Raw genomic sequence first — 18,164 nt, 5'->3', positions numbered from 1 at the left:
ATCATATTAGCTAATGCTAACAGAACAAGCTTCATTACATGACTATAGCACGTACAAATATGCATGAAAACACTCCTACAGACTTAACACATGGGACGCTTTAGTAAGTAAGAATTGTTTTAGTTATATTGTAAAACTTACAAACCTTGCTTGGAGAATCAGTACGAGTAGAAATGCTATGGAGGGCTAGAAGACAAAACGGCACCTCTACATCCGGTTCAAAGCTTTAAACAACAGGAAACACTTTTAGACGTTCACCCAGCAGCACCTGCAGTGAGAGAACTCCTCCAAAAGATGGCGCCATAGCTCGGGTGGTAGAGTGGCCGTGCCAGTAACTTGAGGGCTCCAGGTTCGATTCCTGCTTTCGCCATCCTAGTCACTGCCGTTGTGTCCTTGGGCAAGACACTATACCCACACTGCTTTAAATGTAACTTAGATATTGGCTTTCACTATGTAAAGCGCTTTGAGTCACTAGAGAAAAGCGCTATATAAATATAATTCATTTCACAGTTAAAAAACAACACTACACCATATAATTAATTAATAATTGTTTGATTAGAAAACAGAACAAATAAGCATGAAAACACTCCTACAGACGTCACACATGGGACGCTTTAGTTCGCAAGAATTGTTTTAGTTATATTGTAAAACTTACAAACGTTGCTACGGAGTGATGAATGAAGAATCCATACCAGTAGAAACGCTATGGACGGTTAGAAGACAGAACGGCACCTCTACATCCGGTTTAAGCAACAGGAAACACTTTTAGACTGCAGTGATAGAACTCGTCCAAAAGATGGCGCCATAGTTAAAAAACAATACCACACCATTTCATTATCTTTGCATGTGTTTGATTAGAAAACAGAACAAATATGCATGAAAACACTCCTACAGACGTCACACATGGGACGCTTTAGTCCGCAATCATTCTTCTAGTTATATTGTAAAACCTACAAACGTTGCTACGGAGTGATGAATGAAGAATCCATACCAGTAGAAACGCACAGAACGGCACCTCTACATCCGGTTTAAGCAACAGGAAACACTTTTAGACGTTCACCCTGCAGTGATAGAACTCGTCCAAAAGATGGCGCCATAGTTAAAAAACAATACCACACCATTTAATTATATTTGCATGTGTTTAATAAGAACTATTTGCTTTTTGGCAGTCAGCGAAGAAAAATCCAAAAGTTAGGTGCACCGTTTTTTAAGCTGCCGGGTGCAAAGCGTTGGGAAAAAGTAGCGGCTTGTAGTCCGGAATTTAGGATAAATCAGTTTCACCTGAGTGATAACATTTCTCCTCTTCAGAGCTCCACCCATCATAGGCTACCTGCCGTTTGAGGTTCTGGGAACTTCGGGTTACGACTATTACCACGTGGACGACCTGGAGACGCTTGCCAAGTGTCACGAACACTGTGAGGGAGGACTTCTACGTTCATTGTGCTGCGCTGTTGGAAGAGTTCCATAAACCCCAGTTCCTGTGTCTCCTCCTCACCCAGTGATGCAATACGGCAAAGGGAAGTCTTGCTACTACCGCTTCCTGACCAAAGGTCAGCAGTGGATATGGCTGCAGACGCACTACTACATCACCTACCACCAGTGGAACTCTCGGCCCGAGTTCATTGTCTGCACACACACAGTCGTCAGGTATTTCCATGCCTCGTTTCTACGCACGATTTGAATGAAGCGACCGATAAGAGTGAGGGAGCTCTTCCTTCCTTCTCGTCTCTGCAGCTATGCAGAAGTGAGGGCAGAGCAGCGGAGGGAGCTGGGCATTGAAGAGTCCAACCCACAGGTGGCCATGGATAAGGTGAGAAATGCTTCTGACTTATTCTTTTCAATATATTCTATATCAGGGGTGGCCACACGTTTTCTGCAGGCCAGCTACTTTTCAATGGACTGAGTGGAGGGGGTCATTCATATATATATCATTTATATTGACTTATTTATGTAAGAGAGGTTAAAGGCCTACTGAAATGATTTTTTTTTATATAAACGGGAATAGCAGATCCATTCTATGTGTCATACTTGATCATTTCGCGATATTGCCATATTTTTGCTGAAAGGATTTAATAGAGAAAATCGACGATAAAGTTCGCAACTTTTGCTCGCTGATAAAAAAAAAGCCTTGCCTGTAGCGGAAGTAGCGTGACGTCACAGGAGCTAGTATTCCTCACAATTCCCCGTTGTTTACAATGGAGCGAAAGAGATTCGGACCGAGAAAGTGATGATTACCCCATTAATTTGAGCGAGGATGAAAGATTCGTAGATGAGGAACGTTACAGTGAAGGACTTGAGAGACAGTGATGGACGTATCTTTTTTCGCTCTGACCGTAACTTAGGTACAAGCTGGCTCATTGGATTCCACACTCTCTCCTTTTTCTATTGTGGATCACGGATTTGTATTTTAAACCACCTGGGATACTATATCCTCTTGAAAATGAGAGTCGAGAACGCAAAATGGACATTCAGTGCCTTTTATCTCCACGACAATACATCGGCGAAATGCTTTAGCTACGAGCTAACGTGATAGCATTGTGCTTTAACTGCATATAGAAACAAAAAAATAAAGGATAGAAGGAAGGATAGATAGAAAATCAACAATACTATTAAACCGTGGACATGTAAATAAACGGTTAATGCTTTCCAGGCTGGCGAAGGTTAACAATGCTGTGCTAACGACGCCATTGAAGCTAACTTCAATGGCGTCGGGACGGTATAGCTCGGTTGGTAGAGCGGCCGTGCCAGCAACTTGAGGGTTGCAGGTTCGATCCCCGCTTCCGCCATACTAGTCACTGCCGTTGTGTCCTTGGGCAAGACACTTTACCCACCTGCTCCCAGTGCCACCCACACTGGTTTAAATGTAACTTAGATATTGGGTTTCACAATGTAAAGCGCTTTGAGTCACTTGAGAAAAAGCGCTATATAAATGTAATTCACTTCACTTCACTTCACAACTTAGCAACTTAGCAACGGGACCTCACAGAGCTATGCTAAAAACATTAGCTCTCCACCTACGCCAGCCAGCCCTCATCTACTCATCAACACCCGTGCTCACCTGCGTTCCAGCGATTGGCAGAAGGACGAAGGACTTCACCCGATGCGTTTGGCGGCCCGGAGACGTAGGAAGTCAAGGTGAGGTCGACGGCTAGCGCGGCTAGCGCAGCTAGCGCTCCAACAAAGTCCTCCTGGTTGTGTTGCTGTAGTCCGCTGCTAATACACCGATCCCACCTACAACTGTCTTCTTTGCAGCCTTCATTGTTCATTAAACAAATTGCAAAAGATGTCCAGAATACTGTGGAATTATGAAATGAAAACAGAGCTTTTTGTATAGGATTCTACGGGTACCATAACTTCCGTTACTCTGACTTCGTCACGCGCATACGTCATCATACCGCGACGTTTCAGCCGGATATTTCCCGGGAAGTTTTAAAAGTCACTTTATAAGTTAACCCGGCCGTATTGGCATGTGTTGCAATGTTAAGATTTCATCATTGATATATAAACTATCAGACTGCGTGGTCGCTAGTAGTGGCTTTCAGTAGGCCTTTAATAAGGTGTTTAATGATGATACAATCATGTTGAACATTCCTTTCTTTCATGAAGACAAGACTATAAGTTGGTATGATTGTGATGACTTGCATTGATTGGAATCCGACAGTAGTGATGATAACCTCCACATTTTACAATGGAGGAGAAAAAAAGTCCTCCTTTCTGTCTAACACCCTCTTAAAGGCCTACTGAAAGCCACTACTAGCGACCACACAGTCTGATAGTTTATATATCAATGATGAAATCTTAACATTGCAACACATGCCAATACGGCCGGGTTAACTTAAAAAGTGCAATTTCAAAATTCCCGCCACACTTCCGGTTGAAAAACTCCTTTGGATATGATTTATGCGCGTGACGTCACAAAAGCAACGGAAGTGGTTGTACCCCATCGATCCGATACAAAAACCTCTTGTTTTCTTCGACAAAATTCCACAGTATTCTGGACATCTGTGTTGGTGAATCTTTTGCAATTTGTTTAATGAACAATGGAGGCTGCAAAGAAGAACGTTGTAGGTGGGATCGATCGGCGTATTAGCGGCTAAGTACAATACTTACAGCAACACAACAAGGACTACTTACTACGCCTAGCCGATGCTTGCCGCCAACCCCACGGATGAAGTCCTTCGTCGCGCCGTTGATCGCTGGAACGCAGGTGAGCACGGCTGTTGATGAGAAGATGAGGGCTGGCTGGCGTAGGTGGAGCGCTAATGTTTTTATCATAGTTCTGTGAGGTCCGGTTGCTAAGTTGCTAAATTAGCCTTAGCGTCGTTAGCAACAGCATTGTTAAGCCTTACCAGGCTGAGAATTTTTAACCGTGTAGTTACATGTCCATGGTTTAATAGTATTGTTGATTTTCTGTCTATCCTTCCAGTCAGGGGTTTATTTCTTTTGTTTCTATCTGCAGTTAAGCCCGATGCTATCACGTTAGCTCCGTAGCTAAAGAGCTTTGCCGATGTATTGTCGTGGAGATAAAAGTCACTTTAAATGTCCATTTTGCGTGCTCGACTCTCATTTTCAAGAGGATATAGTATCCGAGGTGGTTTAAAATACAAATCCGTGATCCACAATAGAAAAAGGAGAGAGTGTGGAATCCAATGAGCCAGCTTGTACCTAAGTTACGATCAGAGCGAAAAAAGATACGTCCATCACTGCCTCTCAAGTCATTCACTGTAACGTTCCTCATCTACGAATCTTTCATCCTCGCTCAAATTAATGGGGTAATCGTCGCTTTGTCGCTCCGAATCTCTCTCGCTCCATCGTAAACAACGGGGAATTGTGAGGAATACTAGCTCCTGTGACGTCACGCTACTTCCGCTACAGGCAAGGCTTTTTTTTTTTTTATCAGCGAGCAAAAGTTGCGAACTTTATCGTCGATTTTCTCTACTAAATCCTTTCAGCAAAAATATGGCAATATCGCGAAATTATCAAGTATGACACATAGAATGGATCTGCTATTCCCGTTTAAATAAATAAAAATTCATTTCAGTAGGCCTTTAAGGCCCAAGCTGTTTGTTTACGTGCTTTTTTTATTTCTCTTTGCTATTTGGGCTTATTGGACCCTAATTAGAATAAAAACTAAGAACCATCTTTTGATATGATGTACTTAGTCCATAAGTAACAAACGTGTACTTCATGTTTAGTGACATGCTAATTCTTATTTTTACACTTCTTTTTCCAAATTGCATTGAATGTTATACTCTTCTGACACCACCAGATGGCAGTATAAGTGTCCACATAAGACCCCAATTCAGTAGTGTACACAATTTTGGAAATAAGAGCTAAAAGGTGCTGTCCACGCATGTGGCCACTAAGCCTTTAGAGCAGGGGCGTCAAACTCAAATACAGAGTGGGACAAAATGTAAAACTGAACAAAGCCGCGGGGCCAAGGTTGAACAAATGAACCTTTTAATAGGGACCCAAACAAGTTTTGCATTGAATATTGAACAAGCAAGGCTTATATAACTTTATAGTGACATGCAAAATCCAGTTTCAAATAATAATAATTAAAAAATATCAATGGCATATCAAATAAAATTTAAGTCAAAATTTAACGCCTCTTTTCTATTTGCAGCCTTCTGAGGTAAATATCAAAATTAACTTTTTCCACCGGCTAATAATAAATTTGAAAATAAAATAACAATAATGAATGAATCAAACATTCAAGCCTTAAAGTAGCAAGAGAAAGTGCATGAATAAAACATTAATTATTGCTCAGTTTGCTACACTGATTTGCTTTAACACTGAATATGGAACAAGCAATGCTTATATATAACTTAATAGTGCAAAATCAGCTTTCAGAAAACAAACAAAAAAACATCAATGGTATATTAAATAAAACATTTAATGCCTCTTTTCGATTTGCAGCCTTCTGAGGTAAATATCAATATTAACTTGGTGGGCGGAGGCGGGGTTTGGTGGTAGCGGGGGGGTGTATATCGTAGCGTCCCGGAAGAGTTAGTGCTGCAAGGGGTTCTGGGTATTTGTTCTGTTGTGTTTATGTTGTGTTACGGTGCGGCTGTTCTCCTGAAATGTGTTTGTCACTCCCGGCATTCTCTCCATGAGCTTCAAGAGGTAGTTACCTGGCATGGTTTTCACTTCACAGGTGTCATAGTTTTGATGCCTTCAGTGACAATCTACAATGTAAATAGTCATGGAAATAAAGAAAACGCATTGAATGAGAAGGTGTGTCCAAACTTTTGGCCTGAACTGTATATGTGTATATCTATATATATATACAGTATATATATATATATATATATATATATATATATATATATATATATATATATATATATATATATATATATATATATATATATATAGATAGATATGCCTACTGAAATGAATTTTTTTTATTTAAACGGGAATAGCAGATCCATTCTATGTGTCATACTTGATCATTTCGCGATATTGCCATATTTTTGCTGAAAGGATTTAGTAGAGAAAATCGACGATAAACTTCGCAACTTTTGCTCGCTGATAAAAAAAAGCCTTGCCCCTACCGGAAGTATAGCGTGACGTCACAAGACTAAGGATTCCTCACAATTCCCCATTTTTTACAATGGAGCGAGAGACATTCGGAGCGAGAAAGCGACGATTACCCCATTAATTTGAGCGAGGATGAAAGATTCGTGGATGAAGAACTTTAGAGTGAAGGACTACAGTGTAGTACAGCGTGTATCTTTTTTCGCTCTGATCGTAACTTAGGTACAAGCTGGCTCATTGGATTCCACACTCTCTCCTTTTTCTGTTGTGGATCACGGATTTGTATTTTAAACCACCTCGGATACTATATCCTCTTGAAAATGAACATGCAAATACACGGTTAATAACTTTCAGCTTGGCGAAGCTAAAAAAATAGAAGCTATGTTAGCTACAGAGCTAACGTGATAGCAGGCTCAAAATGCAGATAGAAACACAATTTAAAAAAACCCTGACTGGAAGGCTAGACAGAAGATCAACAATACTATTAAACCATGAACATGTAACTACACGGTTATTAATTTTCAGCTTGGCGAAGCTAAAAAAATAGAAGCTAAGTTAGCTACGGAGCTAACGTGATAGCATCAGTCTCAAATGCAGATAGAAACAAAATAAAAAAAACCTGACTGGAAGGCTAGACAGAAGATCAACAATACTATTAAACCATGAACATGTAAATACACGGTTATTAATTTTCAGCTTGGCGAAGCTAAGTTAGCTACGGAGCTAACGTGATAGCATCAGTCTCAAATGCAGATAGAAACAAAATAAAAAAACCCTGACTGGAAGGCTAGACAGAAGATCAACCCAACCAAATATTCTTTAAACCATGAACATGTAAATACACGGTTATTAATTTTCAGCTTGGCGAAGCTAAAAAAAATAGAAGCTAAGTTAGCTACGGGGCGGCGGCGGGCGTTGTAGCTTTCGACGACACCCCGGCCGCCATCAGAGTCGGCAAGAAACATATATTTCCCCAAAGTTACGTACGTGACATGCACATATCGACACGCACGTACGGGCAAGCGATCAAATGTTTGGAAGCCAAAGCTGTACTCACCGTAGTGCGTCTGCTATCCTGCTCAAAACACAACACAACCTCCTGGTGTTGGTGTTGCTGCAGCCAGCCGCTAATACACCGATCGCACCTACAACTTTCTTATTTGCAGTCTCCATTGTCCATTAAACAAATGACAAAATATTCACCAACACAGATGTCCAGAATACTGTGGAATTTTGTCGAAGAAAACAGCTATTTGCATAGGGTCCAAACACTACCCTTGACCTCGTGATGTCACGCGCATACGTCATCATACCGCAACGTTTTGAACCGGAAGTTTCCCGGGAATTTAAAAATGTCACTTTATAAGTTAACCCGGCCGTATTGGCATGTGTTGCAATGTTAAGATGTCATCATTGATATATAAACTCTCAGACTGCGTGGTCGGTAGTAGTGGCTTTCAGTAGGCCTTTAAAGAGCGTTCTTGACTAATAATCATATAAGTCGATGTCTAGTTTGTAGCACCAAAGCCCAAATGCCTGTGCACATATCAGTTGACTTCAAATGTCATTCTTTATTTCCATAGAGCCAGGATTCTGGTTCAGAGCTGAACACATCCAGCCTGAAGGAGGCCTTGGAGAGGTTTGACCGCAGTCGGACAGCCTCAACCTCTTCCAGAAGTTCCCGCAAGTCTTCATCACATGTATCCGACAACACCTGCACCTGTGAGTGAACAGCAACACATTACTACTTACAATCTAGTCCTGCCTACTGGTAGTGTCAAAGTAACACATACTGTAGATGTGAGAACGAAATGCACCTTCTATATGTCTTTCCTATATTTTCATATTGACAATAGGACAATATTCTGTAGTGCTTTTATTTTGAAGGTGTATTTTGTGTGTACACATTTCTGTCTTCTTAATTTAGTTTATGAATGTATGAATCCACTTGTTGGAGCTTAACAGAAACTGGATTTTTCTCACTAGAAAATAAAAAAATAACTAACAAACAGGAAATGAGGTGGTTTGCGTATCCACCAAAAATACGTACAAAGCTGACTTAATGCACATTTTCTTTACTGTTGTTTTTAAAAAAAAGTCATGGCATTTACTCTTGGCAGTCACATCTTGTCAAAGCAATACATTTTATTCTGCTTTTATAAAGTGATCAAATGTATATGAGGTTTAATGTTTACTCAGCCTGCCACATGTGGCCGCTTGGGAAAACTAGCGTATTTTTTGGACCATAGGGCGCACGCCGATGAGCGGGTCTATTCAGGTCTATTTTCATACAAAAGGTGCATCAAAGTATAAGGCGTATAAAAGGGGTCATATTATGACTTTTTTTTCTACATTTAAAAGACTTCCTTCAGTGTTTTTCAACCGCTGTGCCGCGGCACACTAGTGTTCCGTGAGTAACAGTCTGGTGTGCCGTGGGAGATTATCTCATTTCACCTATTTGCTCAGCAGAGTAACCGTCAGGCCTGGCCCTAACCAATTTGGCGTTTAGGTGGCGCCCCCCCACATTGGCAGTGAAGTGTATATACTCACAAGAAACCGAATAGCTTTGTCTTTGACCTTTTTTTTTACTTAAAGAAAGCAAATTAACATATTATATGAGAATGTTATGTTATGATTATCTTTAACCGAATCACAGCAGTGCTCAAATCAAAAAACAGCATTCCCTCTCATGTGATATTGCTTAATTAACATTAATGATGTGCACTTTAACAACTAGGCTGACAACTATACCTAATATATAAAGGGGTGGAAAAGTGACTATTACCTGCAGGGCAAACATTAGCTAACCAGAAGGCAATAACAATGTCAACCATAAACACCTGCTTAAAAGATCTAATACAAATGTCCCTGAGGAATGTAAGGTGGGAGTACTGTAATTACCTAACGTTACATTATTATTTTCCATAACAATTTAGCCCCCTCCACAATATTAACCCGACGTTAAAACAGAACTAGCTATTTATTGATTAGTAATTGCCGAATCATGTAACATTAGCTTAATGCTAAAAAGCCAGGTTACTATCACATTCTGTAACAGACAAATAATTTAATGTAGGCTAGCGTTACCTACCTGCTACCTCTGTCTTTTTCTCATTCCTCCTCCTCTTCTTTTCCCTTTTTTCTTCCCTGGGCACCTGACAGTTTTGGCCGTTTTGACATCTTGTGTTGATTTTTTGATGTGGTGACGTCCAAAAAGAGTCATGATACGGGCGGGGGGGGGGGGGGGCGTAATGTTGTAACAAATAATATTTCTATTAAATAGGCTTTACTTTGCATTTTAATTAATGTGGGATTATTTTTTGTATTTAGAAATAATAGTACCAACTTTTTTTTTGTTTTTTCTCCAACATTTGTGGCACTGGCGTGGCGCCCCCTGATGGACGGTGCCCTTAGCATTTGCCTATACAGCCTATGCCACGGGCCGGCCCTGGTAACTGTGTAATACTCTTCCATACCAGTAGGTGGCAGCAGGTAGCTAATTGCTTTGTAGATGTGGGAAACAGCGGGAGGCAGTGTGCCGGTAAAAAGGTATCTAATGCTTAAACCAAAAATAAACAAAAGGTGAGTGCCCCTAAGAAAAGGCATTGAAGCTTAGGGAAGGCTATGCAGAACAAAACTAAAACTGAACTGGCTACAAAGTAAACAAAAACAGAATGCTGGACGACAGCAAAGACTTACTGTGGAGCAAAGACTGCGTCCACAATGTACATCCGAACATGACATGACAATCAACAATGTCCCCACAAGAAGGATAAAAACGACTGAAATATTCTTGATTGCTAAAACAAAGTAGATGCGGGAAATATCGCTCAAAGGAAGACATGAAACTGCTACAGGAAAATACCAAAAAAAGAGAAAAAGCCACCAAAATAGGAGCGCAATACAAGAAGTAAAACACTACACACAGGAAAACATCAAAAAAGTCCAAATAAGTCAGGGTGTGATGTGACAGGTGGTGACAGTACACCTACTTTGAGACAAGAGCTATAGTGATGCATGCTTGGTTATGCTTTAAAGTCATATCCAACAATTGCCACAACGACTTTTTACTGTCAACTGAGTTTTGTTTTTTAATGATGTCTGCTGGTGGTGTGCCTCCGCATTTTTTCAACGCAAAAAATGTGCCTTGGCTCCAAAAAGGTTGAAAAACACTGGTCTACATAACATGTCATGGTGGTTGTTTGGTCAAAATGTTGCACAGATGATGTTTCACAGACCATCTTTAAGCCGCTTTCTGACCGTCTCTTTACGTGCCTCCACTCTGACAGCATCTTCTCCCCGTCATCTTTGTTGTATCGGTAGTATTTATCGCTTCCACTGACAGATATAAGTTGGAACTGTACACTACTTTGTATTACAACTGGCACCAGCGTAGGATGAATGCCACACGACAAGAGGATAGAAAAAAAGAAAGAGCTTATTGACTACGGCATCAAATTTTCAGGACTTATGCAGATCCTAAATACACATCAGCACGTACCAATAGGTAAGAAAAGTTGGTTTTGCATAACTTAGCGAAACAAAAACAACAGATAATATGTCTGCTAATAGATGCCATTTTGGGATCCTTACAACAAACACCATAATAATACTGTATGCTGAAGCACGGTACGTCTGACTATGGTAGCTGTAATGCTCTGACAATCCATCAAGTGGTGCAGCTTCGTAGCTTACCAAAGTTGTACTAAAACAGTTTAACAGACTTTCGAGCGCCGTGTGAAGTGAAGTGAAGCGAATTATATTTATATAGCGCTTTTTCTCTAGTGACTCAAAGCGCTTTACATAGTGAAACCCAATATTTAAGTTACATTTTTTTTAAACCAAAGTGGGTGGCACTGGGAGCAGGTGGGTAAAGTGTCTTGCCCAAGGACACAACGGCAGTGACTAGGATGGCGGAAGCGGGGATCGAACCTGGAACCCACAGGTTGCTGGCACGGCCACTCTACCAACCGAGCTATACCGCACCGTGTGTAATGTTCTATATCCTCAATGAAACAACAACGTTTTTGTTTTGCTAGCTGACGCCTGTTTATTTAAAAGGCGTCAGCCTGCAGTCCACACATATCTCTTATGTGTGACTGCCATCTCCTGGTTTGATTGATTGGATTGAAACTTGTATTAGTAGATTGCACAGTATGGTACATATTCCGTACAATTGACCGCTAAATGGTAACACCCCAATAAGTTAAGTCGGGGTCCACGTTAATCAAATCATGGTAATTCATGGTCACACTTATTACACCATGTACACAATAAAATTGCTTCGAGGTCGGTAAGCACAACCAGAATGAATACGTACTTGAGGCCATATTTAGTGCGCCTCATGGTGTGAGGAATAAGGTAAATGCCCGCCCATGATGAGGGAGACAGAGACTTGATCAATGTCTGATCCCACAGCCTCCAAGATACACATGGACACGGCCACACCTCCGCGACAGTCCCTGGCCTCAACCATGGAGGTGACGTCACAGCGCCGCTCGTCCATTAGCAGCCAGGTGAGATTGGAGAATGAGACGTGTAGCGAAGCATAACGCCACATGTCTATAATCAGATGTTGATTACGTTTGTTGGTATTTGCAGTCCATGACCTCTCAGACTACCAGCCAGAGTGTCACTCCAGCCATGATCACGCAACAACAGCAGCAGCAACAACAAAAGCAACAGCAGCAGCAACAACAACAACAACAACAACAACAACAACAGCAACAACAACAACAGCAGCAGCAGCAGCAACAACAACAACAACAGCAGCTGCAGGCAAATGTACAGGTCAGTGGTGAAATAACAATTCATAGTTACCAGCATGCATGGTAACTGTTAAAACGGTTGTTTGCGCAGCCGGTGATGGAGTTCTCGGCGCAGGTGAACGCTATGCAGCACCTGAAGGAGCAGCTGGAGCAAAGGACCAGAATGATCCAGGCCAACATTCAGCGGCAGCAAGACGAGCTAAGAAATATCCAGGAGCAGCTGCAGAGAGTCCAGGGCCAGGGTATCCAAGTAAGACAAAGTGTTATCATCATCGTCTGTCCTGACACTAAATCGTACACGGCTCAGGTAGATACTTGCAGTGGTCTCAATAGTGGCCAGGAAAATATACATCCATTTTTGGTGGTTCCCGTTAGTCCTATAAAGAAATAATGCAAAGCCATATAATATAAAGAAATCATGTTTGGTGCCCTCACAAACGATCAGAAATCACAAAAATATTTAACTCCAACAACCATATCGCTGAAATAACAGATTAGGTGTGGGAAATAATCTATATTTAGATGCATCGCAATTCAGACATGGGCGATTGTAAAAATCAATACAGTGTTCCCTCGTTTAACGCTGGGGTTACGGTCCAAAAAATACCTGCGTCAAGTGAGATCCTTGTACAAAACTCAAAAGCAGTTGTTGCTCAACAGGAAGTCAACTCCGGTGACGACAGAAAAACCGGAAGTGAAACAACTGATTAGCCTTTAAAACTGAAAATAAACATACTTGAACACACAAATAAAAATAATATGGCTCTTATGAAGCCAGAACTATATTTCATTGTTCTTCTGCCAATAAAGTATATTGTGTATCTTATTTATTTTACTTGTTAAAAAAAATACAACTTGGTTAATACAATTTGAGTACTTTTTGAGCACATTTAACAATACCACGATAATAATATTAACTGTGATCATTTTGGTCAACATCACTGTTACGGCGGGCGGGTCGCAGCTTACTGTGGGATTCGCTCCCCCGGGATGCAAACGGACCACTCCGGACAGGACTTGCAGGTAGGAACATGATTTATTTTTGAAATCAAACAAGTACCAAAAACGGAAAACAAGTCAGAGGAAAAAACGTGCCGATCGCACTTGAAACTAAGGCTACTACTTAGCATAGACTAAAGACAAGCAATACTCACTTAAAGGCCTACTGAAATGAATTGTTTTTATTTAAGTTAAAGTTAAAGTACCAATGATTGTCACACACACACACTAGGTGTGGTGAAATTTGTCCTCTGCATTTGACCCATCCCCTTGTTCACCCCCTGGGAGATGAGGGGAGCAGTGGGCAGCAGCGGTGCCGCGCCCGGGAATAATTTTTTGGTGATTTAACCCCCAATTCCAACCCTTGATGCTGAGTGCCAAGCAGGGAGGTAACGGGTCCCATTTTTAGAGTCTTTGGTATGACTCGGCCGGGGTTTGAACTCGAAACCTACCCATCTCAGGGCGGACACTCTAACCACTAGCCCACTGTTTAAACGGGGATAACAGATCCATTCTATGTGTCATACTTGATCATTTTGCGATATTGCCATATTTTTGCTGAAAGGATTTAGTAGAGAACAACGACGATAAAGTTCGCAACTTTTGGTCGCTGATAAAAAAGCCTTGCCTGTACCGGAAGTAGCGTGACGTCACAGGTTGAAAGGCTCCTCACATCTGCACATTGTTTACACCAGCAGCGAGAGCGATTCGGACCGAGAAAGCGACGATTACCCCATTAATTTGAGTGAGGATGAAAGATTCGTGGATGAGGAACGTGAGAGTGAAGGACTAGAGTGCAGTGCAGGACGTATCTTTTTCCGCTCTGACCGTAACTTAGGTACAAGCTGGTTCATTGGATTCCACACTCTCTCCTTTTTCTATTGTGGGTCACAGATTTGTATTTCAAACCACCTCGGATACTATATCCTCTTGAAAATGAGAGTCGAGAACGCAAAACTTTTTTTTATCTCCACGACAATACATCGGCGAAACACTTTAGCTACGGAGCAAACGTGATAGCATCGGGCTTAACTGCAGATAGAAACAAAAGAAATAAACCCCTGACTGGAAGGATAGACATAAAATCAACAATACTATTAAACCATGGACATGTAAATACACGGTTAATGCTTTCCAGCCTGGCGAAGCTTAACAATGCTGTTGCTAATGACGCCATTGAAGCTAACTTAGCTACGGGACCTCACAGAGCTATGCTAAAAACATTAGCTCTCCACCTACGCCAGCCAGCCCTCATCTGCTCATCAACACCCGTGCTCACCTGCGTTCCAGCGATCGACGGAGCGACGAAGGACTTCACCCGATCATCGATGCGGTCGGCGGCTAGCGTCGGATAGCGCGTCTGCTATCCAAGTCAAAGCCCTCCTGGTTGTGTTGCTGCAGCCAGCCGCTAATACACCGATCCCACCTACAGCTTTCTTCTTTGCAGTCTCCATTGTTCATTAAACAAATTGCAAAAGATTCACCAACACAGATGTCCAGAATACTGTGGAATTTTGAGATGAAAACAGAGCTTTTTTGTATTGGATTCAATGGGGTCCCGATACTTCCGTTTCAACCATTGACGTCACGCGCATACGTCATCATATATAGACGTTTTCAACCGGAAGTGTCGCTGGAAATTTAAAATGTCACTTTATAAGTTAACCCGGCCGTATTGGCATGTGTTGCAATGTTAAGATTTCATCATTGATATATAAACTATCAGACTGCGTGGTCGCTAGTAGTGGCTTTCAGTAGGCCTTTAACAGGAGCATGAAGCAAATAAAGAAGCCAGGCTGACTGACCAGCAAATGCCGGCTTAAATAATGCCTCTGATTAGTGCTCGGGGAACAGGTGAGCGTCCCAAACACCAATCAGAGGCAGGTGAAAATAATAAGTAGCTAAGGTAACTAAACAAACTCAATGGTGCACAACAACAGGAACTAAACGAGTCCAAATCTAACAGAAAATAACAAAAACATGATCCGGGCCACGGATCATGACAATTACTTAATTTAGCCATTTTATTTTTTGTTTTGGTTGTGTATATTTTAGGTCCCCCCAACCCCCCTTAACAGACACAGAAGCTATTTTATTGATTTTGATTGTGATTTCAACATTTTTCCTTACAGACAGTATATTTTATTTTTATTATTTTTATTGAACTTGGTATTTCAAAGTTGACATTTCAGTTACATGGTTAAAATACACAAGAATTACATTTGAAAGAGTATGCTTCCATTAGTATTATGTATTGCTATTACATCAGTGGTTAATTTGGTCCCTAAAAAATAATGGCAATAATATCGTTCAGTGTTTCCCATAAACTGCCAAGATACCTGTGGCGGTGGGGGCGTGGCTATGGGCGTGGTCACCATGACATCATCGAGTAATTTGCATAATTTACTACAATGATATGATTTTCTCTAAAAAGGCTCAAAAAATGTATACTTACTAATTAATAATAACAGTTTTGTTTTAAACGTCCATCCATTTTACAATATAATTACAACACTTTATGTACATATTTATATACAGATTTGAACAATAAGTAATTCACTGAAATATATTTATTCATTGTGGTTCTTACAAAAAAATATATCTTATAAAATATAAAAGCTAAAATGTCTCTTAAAGCTCTGCCCCTTTAATTAGTGCATACTAAATAATTTGACTTTAGCCTACTACTACAAGCATATTATTTACCAGCAACATAAAGTGAAACAGAGGCAGAGGTGTCCTGCCACAGTCAGTAACAAATAAACAGAAAACAGTAGTGGTCAAATACAAATAAGGCACCAAGAGAAGTATCCTACACTTCTCTTTTGTGAAGTAAATCTGAACAACCTATATGGGCATCTACATTAACTATATGATTTGCCTGAGAAGCTGGACAGGACAAAAAACAAACAAACATTTTTTTAATTTAAAAAAAAAAAAAAATTTAATTTGTGGCGGACGTAATTCTTTCGTGTGTGGAAAACACTGTCGTTTATCTGCAATAATTTGTAGGTCAATAAATTGCTGGACAAAATGTTGTTATTGGCCCAGGACTAATCGGAGGAAAACTAAGCAGTATGAACGTATTGATGTGAACCCAGTGCTCATCAGCATGCAGATTACTATGAGTATTTCTCCACTACACTGATGTCTATATTTAGGACATGACTTACTTGAACAAAGCTGGAAAGTGCAACTTCATCTGACCTAGAAGCAGAACCATCCATTATGTATTAGTTCACCAACAGTGGAGCCTTCTTTTTCAACCATGTTGTTAGCAGCGTGACACAAAGCAACCTCTCTGCAGATGTTGCTGCAGCAGCAGGGGGGAGCCATGAACGTGCAGCTTCCCCAGGTGGGGCCGGTCCAGCAGACCACTGCCCTGAGCGCTCAGGTCCAGCAGGCGGCCATCAACCCCGTCCATTCGGGAACGCAGCAGCTCGCTATCCAGCAGCAGCAGGCCCCTCCCCCTCAGCAGAGCCTTCAGCAGCAGCAGGTGGAGACACACACACACACACACACACACACACACACACACACACACACACACATCTTAGACTGTATTCAGAATATGATCTTTTTTAGGTTGTGTGAACGTCTGTGTTTGGTTAGTTTTGGAACATTGCCATCCACATAAACAGCTCAGAATACCTTCCATCTTGTGGAAATAGAATTATTCATGTTTTGATAGTCGAACCCTCCTGTTTATCTTGATTCAGTTCAGGGATTTTCAACTGAATGGTATCGGGGGCCACATTGCCAGAAAGCTAAGGCCCGGGGGGGGGTCGGACTTCTCCCTTCACTATTAGTCTTATTTTGTACAGGGCTGCAACTAATGTTTATTTTAATAGTCGATTAGTCAACGATTATCTTAACGATTAGTTAGATAATAAAGCCTACACATATTTAATGGCTCTAATTTTTCCATTGACTTCTACATACCCCAAAAGCAGTGAAGTTGTCACGTTGTGTAAATGGTAAATAAAAAGAGAATACAACAAATCCTTTTCAACTTATATTCAATTGAATAGACTGCAAAGACAAGATATTTCATGTTCACACTGGAAAACATTGTTCTTTTTTGCAAATATTAGCTCATTTGGAATTGGATGCCTGCAACATGTTTCCAAAAAAGCTGGCACAAGTGGCAAAAAAGAGTGAGAAAGTTGAGGAATGCTCGTCAAAGACTTATTTGGAACATCCCACAGGTGGACAGGCTAATTGGGAACAGGTGGGTGCCATGATTGGGTATAAAAGCAGCTTCCATGAAATGCTCAGTCATTCACAAACAAGGACGGGGCGAGGGTCACCACTTTGTCAACAAATGCCTGAGAAAATTGTTGAAGAACAACATTTCTCAAGCAGCTATTGCAAGGAATTTAGGGATTTCACCATCTACGCTCCGTAATATCATCAAAAGGTTCAGAGAATCTGGAGAAATCACTGCACGTAAGCCATGATATTACACACCTTGGATCCCTCAGGCGGTATTGCATCAAAAAGTGATATCAGTGTGTAAAGGATATCACCAAATGGGCTCAGGGACACTTCAGAAAACCACTGTCAGTAACTACAGTTGGTCGCTACATCTGCAAGTGCAAGTTAAAACTCTACTATGCAAAGCCAAAGCCATTTGTCAACAACACCCAGAAACACTTAGCTGGGCCCGAGCTCATCTAAGATGGACTGATACAAAGTGGAAAAGTGTTCTGTGGTCTGACGAGTCCACATTTCAAATTGTTTTTGGAAACTGTGGACGTCGTGTCCTCCGGACCAAAGAGGAAAAGAACCATCCGGATTGTTCTAGGGTGAAAGTGTAAAAGGCAGCATGTGTGATGGTATGGGGGTGTATTAGTG

At 41.1% G+C, this 18,164-nt stretch overlaps 1 protein-coding gene and 1 long non-coding RNA gene across 6 annotated transcripts in view; one reads left to right on the top strand and one right to left on the bottom strand.

Moving 5' to 3' along the window:
• Positions 1-18,164, top strand: part of LOC133634230 (circadian locomoter output cycles protein kaput-like) — a 65,907-nt gene that overhangs the window by 32,947 nt on the left and 14,796 nt on the right. For 4 of the 5 annotated variants that reach the window (XM_062027342.1, XM_062027339.1, XM_062027341.1 and 1 more), the window contains exons 13-20: positions 1,309-1,415; positions 1,500-1,647; positions 1,735-1,810; positions 8,124-8,262; positions 11,959-12,056; positions 12,142-12,330; positions 12,400-12,558; positions 16,615-16,803. In XM_062027342.1, the coding sequence (XP_061883326.1) occupies positions 1,309-1,415; positions 1,500-1,647; positions 1,735-1,810; positions 8,124-8,262; positions 11,959-12,056; positions 12,142-12,330; positions 12,400-12,558; positions 16,615-16,803 (1,105 nt within the window). The remainder of the gene's footprint in view (positions 1-1,308; positions 1,416-1,499; positions 1,648-1,734; positions 1,811-8,123; positions 8,263-11,958; positions 12,057-12,141; positions 12,331-12,399; positions 12,559-16,614; positions 16,804-18,164) is intronic. The other variant, XM_062027343.1, reaches the window with a different exon arrangement.
• LOC133634233 (uncharacterized) overlaps positions 8,032-18,164 on the bottom strand; it is a 32,911-nt gene continuing 22,778 nt past the window's right edge. The window contains exons 2-3 of the long non-coding RNA XR_009821916.1: positions 16,481-16,788; positions 8,032-8,260 (exon numbers count right to left, since the gene is read on the bottom strand). This is a non-coding gene — a long non-coding RNA (uncharacterized LOC133634233). The remainder of the gene's footprint in view (positions 8,261-16,480; positions 16,789-18,164) is intronic.

Source organism: Entelurus aequoreus, linkage group LG18, assembly GCF_033978785.1.
Source record: "Entelurus aequoreus isolate RoL-2023_Sb linkage group LG18, RoL_Eaeq_v1.1, whole genome shotgun sequence".
In the NCBI taxonomy this organism is placed as follows: Eukaryota; Metazoa; Chordata; class Actinopteri; order Syngnathiformes; family Syngnathidae; genus Entelurus; species Entelurus aequoreus.
This window is presented reverse-complemented; position numbering and strand designations above follow the sequence as displayed.